General features: G+C 48.0%; 1 protein-coding gene across 1 annotated transcript; it reads left to right on the forward strand.

Annotated features, from left to right (window-relative positions):
* Positions 1 to 6: 6 nt before the first annotated feature.
* Positions 7 to 3,032, forward strand: LOC123136306 (probable protein phosphatase 2C 10). The gene is made up of 8 exons (XM_044555657.1): positions 7 to 195; positions 1,024 to 1,151; positions 1,260 to 1,358; positions 1,471 to 1,629; positions 1,812 to 1,898; positions 1,989 to 2,080; positions 2,318 to 2,392; positions 2,481 to 3,032. Exons 1-8 carry the CDS (start codon positions 149 to 151, stop codon positions 2,688 to 2,690), a joined length of 897 nt encoding a protein of 298 aa, XP_044411592.1. The 5' UTR covers positions 7 to 148; the 3' UTR covers positions 2,691 to 3,032.
* Positions 3,033 to 11,220: the final 8,188 nt, after the last annotated feature.

Here is an 11,220-nt window from a genome sequence, read left to right on the forward strand (position 1 = left end):
GCATGAGAGGTCGCCGGGGCCATCGCTAGCCGCCACGCGCCTCCCCTCCTCCGCCTCCCTGCTCCTGCTCCTGCTCCTGTCGCTGTCCCTGCTCGTCGGGCCGTCGCACGGCTGGTGGTGCCGCGAGGACGACGAGGGGTGCTCCCTGATGGGGTTCAGGGGCGACGACTCGCCGGTCACCGGAGGCGGTATCAGGTGAGCCGCCCGCCTTTCTCCTACCCGCGCGTCCTGGTTGCTTTGCGTCGCTGATTCGTTATGGGTGCTCGCGTGGCTCCGTGGCCTCTCTGTGAGGGAGACGAGGAGAGATCCGTAGCTGTTGAGAGGCGCGCGTGCCGCGGCAGGTTGCCTCTTGCCTCTGCGTGCCTGATGGCCTGGGCGTCCAGTGGGTATGGGCGAATTCGTCTGGGACATGGGTTACGAGTAGCAGGCAGCCGTTTCGATTGGATCTGTCCAATTAGCGAAAATAAATTCGGTGGTGATTTTAGTTTCATGATAGTATGCTCGTGTTTTCGGGTACTAAATTCTCCGAGGGATCACATGCCGCATGGGCGAGAAGTCCTGCCGTGAGGATCTGGGGAAATGAAATATCGATCTGATTTGGCTGCTGTATTAACATCTTCGTGTCCACACGGTCTTGAATAAGTGTAATTAAAGGCGTTACAGTGAGATATAGTATATATATTAAGAGATTCATTAAATAATCATTGGAGCAGATATAAATCCATGGCATGTCTAACCATATCTATGTGAGATACTGAGATACTTAATCATGTAATTTATTAGACTCCACCAATTTACTCATATGTGCTTTTCTACCTCGGAAGAAAATTTGATGAAAGTGAGGACAAAATATGGGAATTTGTTACCTCAAAATACTCTGTTTCATATATTGGAAGTACAGAAAGTAGCCCTGTTTCAGAAGTACGACACATCTGGTTTCACACGAAATGCTGTATAATGGGTGCCATGAGCCTGTGCATTTGGATCTTCTGTTAACTGTTTGTTCCCCAATTGCCATTGCAGTGAAAAAGGCAGGTTCAGTTATGGGTTTGCAAGCTGTGCTGGGAAAAGGGCATCAATGGAGGATTTCTACGAGACAAGAGTGGATGATGTTGATGGAGAGACTGTTGGGTTGTTTGGCGTATTTGATGGTATGTGTTGCCTTGTGCCAGTATTTTTATATTAATTGTTCAGGGTTTTCATATGTCAGCAGCTCCTTGATCAATTGTGTTTACTAGTATAGTTGGCTTTTCCTACAGGTCACGGCGGAGCTCGAGCAGCTGAATATGTGAAAAAGCACCTTTTCAGCAATTTAATCAAGCATCCAAAATTCATGACAGATACAAAGGCTGCTATTGGTATGCCTATCATTCATAAACTATTGTGGACCAAAATATTTCCTTGCGTTTCTTTGATCATGATTTCCTTGCGTTTCTTTGATCATGATTTCCTTGCGTTTCTTTTGTGCAGCTGAAACATTCAACCATACCGATTCAGAGTTTCTGAAAGCTGATAGTAGCCACACCAGAGATGCTGGCTCAACTGCCTCAACAGCTATTCTTGTCGGTGGTCGCTTGGTGGTTGCAAATGTTGGTGATTCTAGAGCTGTTGTTTCTAAAGGAGGGAAGGGTAAGTCCAGTGTCTGTTATACTGTCATTCGTGCACTCTTGGTTTCATCGGAAAGTTTATATGGTTGTGGTTTTTCTCCGTGGGTCCATGGCAGTTGAAATTAACTGCATAACATGATCTCATGTAATTTCTTTTCACTTGCATTAGATGATCATGATGTTTTCTGCATCCCACCCTTTCAGCTATTGCGGTTTCCAGGGATCACAAACCTGACCAGACAGACGAGAGACAGAGAATTGAGGAAGCTGGAGGCTTTGTGATGTGGGCTGGTATTGTTATGAGGCCTAAAAAACTCCCTACTTCAGCATGTGCTTGTTACTACCATTATTCCTTTTTATTTACTGTTCTTCGTTTTGCAGGGACATGGCGTGTTGGTGGTGTTCTTGCTGTTTCTCGAGCATTTGGTGATAAACTTCTAAAGCAGTATGTCGTTGCTGATCCAGAGATCAAGGTTTGGCTTTTGCTTCCTTGCCTAGTTCTTAACCACAACCTAGGCTTGCAGGTTTTCGATTAGATAAGTTAGGTAGTCTCTTTATAGAGATTTCTTATTGACCAGTGCAATGTAACTTTTCATGCAAGTTCTTTGTTGTTTTTGTGTAAGGAAGAAATAGTGGGCACCCCTTCTTATTAAGAAAGGGATGATCAAGGCTATTACACTTGGTGATTGAACCTTTTTATTTATTTACAGGAGGAGGTTGTCGACAGCTCACTGGAATTCCTAATCCTCGCTAGTGATGGGCTGTGGGATGTTGTAACTAACGATGTAAGCACATATTTACTGAAGATTCTCCTTCACATGGCGCTGTTTTCCTGTAGTTCTCAATGGGTTAACCCAAATATTCAATTTCCAGGAAGCTGTTGCCATGGTCAAGCCAATAGAGGATCCTGAGCAAGCAGCGAAGGGACTACTTCAAGAAGCTTCCCAAAGGGGCAGTGCTGACAACATCACTGTCGTCATTGTTCGCTTCTTGGACGGAACGACGACGTCTGCTGGAGATGGACCGAGCGAGGAGGTTGCCAAGGACCAAAGTGAGGAGGTCGCCAAGGACCAATCCTCATAGTTCAATGTTCCTCCACGGCGTTGTATCCGCTGTTGTATCTGATGCTCGAAGTAGATGTCATGTGGCGGCGCCCTCCCGTGCTGCGAAACCAAACTGACTTGGCCTGAGTTTCGTCGTTGTTCCATGCTCCCGGCTATCCTAGATGGTAGGTAATGTCGGAACACAGGGTGATGGTGGGGCAGTGTTGTTACCATATGATCCAAGGGGTACTTTTTCTTTCTTCATGCTGAACCTTGTACTGTGTAGCTTCTATGCTGGTGTTTCATGCTAGTGATTTTTAGCAGTAAATGCATGTAACCTGACTATTTGAATGATTTGAACAAAGTTGTGCTCATGGTGTCACACGACAGAGTCCAGAACTCGATTTTATTTAAGCTTTCCTTGCGGAGCCAAAAACAAACTATTTTATCCCTCATCGGAATGTTGATATAGCCACATTTGGAGCCAATTATGGATTCAGAAGTACAATATAGTTAGACAAACATACTCCCTCCGTTCCTAAATATATGTCTTCCTAGAGATTTCAACAAATGATCACATACGAAACAAAATGAATGAATCTACACTCTAAAATATGTCTATATACATCCGTATGTGCTAGTCCATTTGAAATATCTAAAAAGACTTGTACTCCCTCTGTATGGAAATACTTGTCCTAGAAATGATTGTATTTAGACTTATTTTAGTTATAGATACATTCATTTGATCCATTTCTAGGACAAGTATTTCCAGACGGAGGGAGTATTTAGGAACAGAGAGAGTATTTCACAGGTTATATCCTGAATATTCTCAAACTTGATGCATATGCCGATGAACTCTTTAAGCTTCACATAAACAGTAGAGCCGAATAATTATGGATTTGAAAGCAAAAGGTTAGATGCGCCTGGATTATTTCAGTGCAGTATATGGTGAAGACAAGTCTTCAAACATGGATGTTCAGCTGCTTACAATGGCGTATACAGTGGTTTCACAATTTTACAAGTTGCGCATGCCTTTACAGTGGTTTTACAATTTTAAACAGCAATTTTTAAAGATGCACATGGGTTTGTTTAGTTGCGAACATTAACAGTTCTCACGATCCAGCAATTGCGTATACAGTGGTTTTGCTTTTGATGAAAGAAGTGGTACGCATCCAATATCATCTGCATATAAAAAGGGCATCTGGCGATTAAATATGTCCATTTAGATCATGCACCAATGAATAATTGCATTTTTTTTTTTTGAGAAACACAAATAATTGTATTCAGGTTTTTTTTTTGAGGGGTAATTGTATTCAGGTGGACAGGGTCCGTATACGCCCAAATCGTTTGCTAGACTGGGCTTGGCCCAAAGCGTACGATGCCGCAGGGAGATCGTCCCTTGGTTGGAAGACGCAGGACGATTCAGCGGTTGCTCTGCTCGTCCATACCCCTGGCCGCCGCCGCCAGCTCTGCTCTGCTCGTCCCCACAAAAAAAAGACGGTCTTCCTCCGATCTCCTCATCGCTCCCTGTGATGAAGATAGCGAGGGACTTGTGGTGGGGGCGCAGTACATGAACTAATCGTGGGCGGACCAAGAAGCTTAGCTTCGTGCTCTGCAGTACAGGTTAATCTTAAACTTTTTTCTCCGTATTTATTGGGGTCTACTGAGTCTTCTTGCTATGCTTGTTGGATTTCTTGTTTGGATTGTCTAGTCTAGGAACGGGCCTGTTCATAGGATGTGAAAAGAGGGGGCCTGTTCAAAGGGTGCTGTCTGGCTTTCCCAAGCACGCATTGATCAGGAACTTTGTGGTACACTGAATCTAAGGAAAAAAAACGGTTTTATAGATTTCCGCTGCTATTACAGTGGTTCATCAGGTTCGTGCCTCAAGCCTTGTTTGGTTAGAGGGATCCACGGGATTACAGTTAGACCCACATGGATCAGCTCACGCGGGCAGCATGACTGGATGAGGACTTTTCGGGCGTGTTTGGTTGCTGTGCACTACAGTACCTGCATTGCATGTACTTCTTCACCCAACCTGGCTATGCAAATGCAGCCTCAAATGCATCATCTGCATGTTGTTTGGTTGCCTGCATGGCCTCTTGCTTGCATGGGCAGAACCGCACTGCCTGGTGTTTGGTTGCCTGCATGTTAGTAACAAACCCAAGACATGGTGTTTGGCTGTATGCAACGCCTGGTGTGTGGTAACCTCTTTGGCTAGTTGGTGAGGTTACCACCACACTTCGGCAGCACACATCATAAGCACAACAAAGTATAAACAGAGCATCAACTAGCATAATTCAGATATAAGCAGTACCACACTTCATACAGTTCAACGCATAAACCATAAACATGTTCAAAGCAGACTCGATAGTACGTTCGAAAGAGGTGGCCCGGCCCTACTCCTTGGCGGCGAAGGCTTCGTCGTGCTTCCCGCACTTGTTGACGACCTCAATGCCATCGTCGTCGAAGATGATGACCTTGAGGGTGTCGGGAGCGAGGAGCTTGAACGTCACCATGTAGCCGATCTTGATCTGATGAACAGCTGCATAGGTGGCCCAACCCTGATCCAGAGTCACCCTGCCGTTCATCATCTTGATCGTCACCTTCCAGGAACAGCCGATGTTGTTCCTGAGCTTGAACTCCGTCGGCACCATGACGAAGTGCTTGGTGAAGTCCAGGGGCATGGGAATGCACTCAAGCTTCGGCGCAAGGATGACCTTGCAGAAGTGAGTTGGGCCATCCTTCTGATGGTAGTGGTCGTAGTTGTGGCGCTTGTTGCTGGGGGGCTCCTCCATGCCCTTGTCGTCGCCACCCTCAGGCGTCTTCGGGTCTTCCTTGACGGTGGGCGGCAGCACAACCTCGTTGGGCATTGGGGGAGCAGCTCCGTGCCCATCTCATTGCTCTCCTCGATCTGCACACAATTCATGGAGTCACGCACTGCACAGAGTTCATGGCTAATTGAAGAGCTTGTAGTTAAAACGGCATGACTGTCACTCTTCTCCTCCTCTCCATCCCCCCTATATTTACTCACCCTGCCCACCACTACTTACCCACCCCCTCTCTTCTCTCACTGTCAACCTTCCTCCTCCCCATCGCCATGAGCTCTAGCTCCAGCTCCAACGCCAACCCCTTCCCTTAGGGTATTGGCTGCAGGGCCTTCTTCCTCGGGTGGTCGGCTGGTGACCGCACCAAGTTCGAGAACACCATGGAGGTGTGCTCGAACTTCGGCTCCATGCCGGACATGCAGAACGAATCTAATGCAGTGCTCATGAAGGCCACTAAAGAAGAGCTGAAGACGCTGATTCCTGACCCAGCGAAGGGCGCGATGGCAGTTGACATCATTCGCTGGGCCATGAATCAGGCCGTCTCCGACGACGCTAAACAGAGGAAGAAGTGGTGCAAGTACAAGACCTACTGGGCTCCTAATGACCGCCATGCCGTAGTGTACTGGGAGACGGCTATCGCGCCGCCGACGGTCATCGGCGGGGAGCCTAAGGAGGAGGAAGAAGAAGCCGTGCACATGCCAGCTAGGGCGCCGGAGCCAGGCCGTCCTACCTGGCAGATCGACCTCGACTCCGCCGAGGGCGACGAGGACGACCGGCCGGCCCGCACTACGATGAAGAAGAAGATGAAGGCCAGCGGCTCGACCGGCCGGCCCGCACGCCGGTGACGGACGCCGCGCTCAGCCGGTGTCCGTTGTGTACCCCTATCCCCCAATCCCGCAATCCACCTTCTGCATTTCAATCTTGCATGTATGAACTCGTATGAAATGCTACGAACTAGTATGAATTACCCCTATGCTTATCTACCTCTATTCCCCATTCCCGTCCGCCATGGATCGAATCTATCGTCATGGATCGAATCAAGCGTGCATGTCGAAGAGAGAGAAATGCTTACCGCCATTGATGGAGTCCGGTGGTCTTATTCCTTTGCTCCGATCCGCCGCCACCGGTAATCCAGTCCGGTGGTCTTCTTCCTCTGTCCCGATTCGCCACTGCCGGTGAGAGTTGGGAGAGTGGGGAAGAGTGGGGAAAGGGAGCGGTGAGGCTAATAACTGTCGGCGCTTCGGAAAGCAACGCGACTTCTCGAGTGTGGCCGCGCGCGTGCAGCCACGGCCGCCCATGTGCACCGCTCGGGCCTGGCCCTGAAAAAACTGCTGATTCGTGCGTTTCCAGTGAGCCAGGCCCAGAGGTGCTTTAAGAAGTGTGCGATGTAGACCCAATAGTGTATGCGGGCTACCAAACAGGCCAAATCCTTCCCACGCGGGTCTGGTTGGACCTTATGCGGGCAACCAAACACGCCCTTCGTGTTTCGTCGAGGCCGGGTTGGAAGTTCTGGCCTAATCAACGTCGATCCAAGGGGCAGAAAAAAATTGCCTCAACCCCGAGGAATGGTACCCAATGAGGCGCCTCGTCTCGGTTAAGCCACCATCTATTTGTCCATGTGTGATGGCATCTTCTCTGGCAACAACTCATTGTTGCGTCTTTTCCATCGTGGAATCAAGGCGGGCATCTCTTCTTCCAACAATGCCTCTGTCGGCTTTTCTCCTAGGTAGGCATCCATAGTGCCAACCCTCTCCCTTGTAGTAATAATATTGATTATTTTGTTTTTATATTAAGGGGGCCTAGATTCAATTTTTGCCCCAGGCCGCCAAAATCTCAGGATCAGCCCTGCCTAGACCTGTAGTTTACCTCTAGTGTTCCTTTCTTCTTTTCCTTCAGAGTTCAGAATGGTGCATTGATTTTAGTTAAGATTTCCTCGCAGATCCAAAACAAACTCTTTTATCCCTCTTTGGAATGCTGATATAGCCATATCTGAAGCTAGTTTTTCGCGAATACGCTAAGGATGCATATCTTTCCATTGATAGAAGGAGAGTGTTTACAGCATGGGATTAGGACGACACACTATGCCATGTACACAAAAGGGAGGCATGGAAGTGGACGTCGAGCAAACAGAAGGGGTTGCTCATCCCCAAGAAAACCCTAGCCTAGCGCTCTGGGATGATGTTGATGATCGTGGCGGCGCCGGCCTGGGCCCAAAGGTGCGCTTCGTCCTTGATGGTGGAGCACAGGTGGGAGACAGAGGGTCGGTCCCCGTCGAAGGTGCAACTGTTTCTATGCTTCCAAATCCACCAAGCGGTGAGGATGATGAGGGAGGACAGGCCTTTCCTCATGGCAGCAGGCGTGAGAGCACAAGAAGAGGCCCACCAAGTGAGGAAGTCGGTGTCTCCAGTCGGCATATTGATGGGAAGGCAAGCCCAAGCAAGAACATCGTACCACACCTGGCGGGAGAAGGAGCAGCCAGCCAGCAGGTGTTGCGTCGTTTCATCTTCCTGGTCACAGAGGGCACATGCGGGCTCATGGGGCAGGCCATGCCTCGCAAGACGCTCTACCGTCCAGCATCTATCTTGGAGGGCAAGCCACATGAAGAACTTGATGCGAAGCGATGCCCAAGATTTCCACGTGAGCTTCCAGTGTGGCTCCTCGCAAGCACCAATGAAAAGGGCTTGGTAGCACGAACTGGCAGAGTAGATGCCTGAAGAGGTCCAGCGCCAATGGATGATGTCCGGAGAGTCGGTAAGCTGAAAGTGCCGAAGCGCCCGCCAAAGCTGCACGTACTGCACCATGGCCTCCGGGCCGAGAGCGCCGTGGATGTCATGAACCTAGGAGCGTTGGGACAGACCATCCCGGACCGTGCGAATCTTGCGCCGTATCTTCGGGATCAGTTGAAAGAGCTGAGGAGCGATCTCAGAGACCGAACGACCATCTATCCAGTGGTTAGTCCAGAACATGCACTTGTCGCCGCGGCCAACGCTCCAAGTGGTCGAGGCGCGGAAGATGGCACCGACAGTGGCATCGTGCGGGATATGCAAGTGGCTCCAGGGGCGCGAGGGATCGGTGCACTGCAGCCAAAGCCAGCAAGCACGGAAGGCGATGCCCACACGCTGCAGGTCGCGGACGCCTAGCCCACCGAGATGGATAGGCCGGCAAACTCGCTGCCAGTTGACCATACATTGACCGCCATTGGATTTTCAGTTCAGGCAATTGCAGCTGAAGTACATTTGCACAAGAGATCAATGGAAGATTGCTTGGTCCTCTTGGGGTTTTAATCATTTTCAGTGGCATAGTCTACTTGGATCGAGTGAATTGCAAAAAACCACCACATTTGAAGTTCAAGCATCAGTTTGCCAACACATTTCTAGCGCGTCCCAAAAATCCACCACTTTACTTGTAAATTTTCTCAATAAAAACAAATGACCGGTTTGCCGCAGTTAACATGATTTCTGACAGGGCTGGCCCACCTGTCAGGTGCCACATCGGACTAACCGGACGGCGCACGGGTTGACGGCCGTTAGGGCACGCGCGTACAAAATAGAGCCCTCCACTCGCCGCCGCTCACACTCCACTCCACTCGCTCACTCTCACTCTCACTCCACCCCACTCTGCTCTGTCCCCTGTTGTCGCCGCCGGAGCTCTTCGCCACCGCTGGAGGCACGATTCCCTTGTCGCCGTTGAAGATGCCGTCGTGGAATGATGGAGACGAGAGCAGCGAGGAGGAGCTGGTCGGCATGGAGCTAGAGCAACACTGGGTAAGAGATCTGTTTCGCACCTAGGGTTAGGGTTAGGGTTCAAGTGTTCTTCGATTTGAGACAATGGCTTGGAGCAGTTGCTCTTTGTTCTGAGGTTCATTACTGTGCTACAATGCAGGCAAACCCTGGCACCACTATAGATGCATCCTTCTGTGGTAGAGCTGCAGATGCAAGCATCACATGTAGACTGCACTTGGCCCCATGCATGAAATATGTTGCATTTGAAGGAAAGGACACTGGGAGGAGGTTCTATGGATGTGCTGTTCCTCAGGTTAGTGGTATCCAACTAGGGTTTGTGTTGGTGGTAGTTAGTTTGCAGATGTTTTGAATTGCTGTTGGTAAATTCAGTTAATGAAGCATGATTTGGACTGTCTGCATATGCAAGAATAAAATTATGTCGGTAAATTCAGTTAATGATACATTATTTGGACTGTCTGCAGATGCAAGAATTAAATTATGTCAGTAAATTCAGTTAATGATACATGATTTGTACTATCTGTAGATGGAAGCATTAATTTATGTCAGTAAATTAAGTAAATGAAGCATGTATTGGACTATGGTAGAGCTACAGATTCAAGCTTCAATTTATGTCAGCAAATTAAGGAAATGAAACATGTTTTGGAATGTGGTAGAGCTGCAGATGCAAGAGCATCAATTTCTGTCAGTAAATTGAGATGATTATCAGTATTCAATTGACAGAATCACTGAATATCTCATCTATTTTCGTTTTGAAGCTAGCATATTTATTTTCTAATACTTGATGCATGATGGTATTGACTGTGGAGTTGCTCAGTGGGTTGATGCCCCATTGCCTTCTATTCTGCAAAGATGTTTGGTGAAGATATGGGAGATGTTTCATGAGGAGAACAATGGCAGAATGATTGACCATGAGAAGTATAAGAAAGAGTTGGAGAAGGTGCACAAGGAGTTGGACACACTTGGTGATCAGTACAGTCAGCTGGTTGAGGATGTCACCAAGATGTTTGATTGGGCAGATCAGAACAACAGGGTCATGAGTGATGAAGAGTTCAAGCAGAAGCAGATGGATGTGGACAAGGACATGGAGAAGCTAGCTATCAGTAAGGAGAAGGAGAGTGATGCCATTGGCAAGATGAAGGAGATGGAGAAACTGGCTCAGGAGCACAAGGAGATGAAGTGCATTCTTAGATCTCAGGGAGAGATCATTAGGAACACCAGGAAGGAGAGGGATGACTTCAAGGAAGAGAGGGACTGGCTGATAGAGGAGAAGAAGAAGCTGGAGTTTCTGGTGGGTGATCTTATGAAAGCTGGTCATGGTAACAAGGACAAGCTTGCCAAGATCAAGTCAATCCTTGATGAGTGAACAATGATGTTCATCACCTCAGTTATGTTAAGCTAATATGTGGCCTTGGAACAATATAACTGGCCTTGGGGTTGTATATTTTGGGAATCCCTTAGTTATGTAATGACTATAATGATTATCTGCAAAACTACCTCCAGTTAAGTTATGTAATGTATGTAATGACTAGCTGCAAAACTACCCCGGTTATGTAATGTTGTTAGCTCTCTATAGTAAGAGCTATGCTATTATGAATCTGCAATTATTAATCTGCTTGTTTGGACTAAATGGTCAGTGGTCAAGACCAACTGGGCATGGCCAAATTAGGCAAATGCTTACAAAAGGTAAATTGTTGATCACATAAACCACAAAGAAAAAATATGCATAGTGCACTCACCCCCTAAACCTATAATTTAGTCTTTAGGTTTAGTCTTTAGGGTGGATCGGGCTCGACAAAGCCATTAAACCTATCAATTAGGCTTTAGGGTGGCTTGGGCTCGACAAAACCACTAAACTTAGGCTTTAGGGTGGCTTGGGCTCGACAAAACCACCAAAACCACAATTTAGTCTTCAAGGTGGCTTGGCCTCTACAAAGCCACTAAACCTATCACTTAGGCTTTAGGGTGGCTTGGGCTCGACAAAACCACTAAACCTATCACTTAG

The sequence above is a fragment of the Triticum aestivum genome, chromosome 6B (genome assembly GCF_018294505.1).
Source record: "Triticum aestivum cultivar Chinese Spring chromosome 6B, IWGSC CS RefSeq v2.1, whole genome shotgun sequence".
Lineage (NCBI taxonomy): Eukaryota > Viridiplantae > Streptophyta > Magnoliopsida > Poales > Poaceae > Triticum > Triticum aestivum.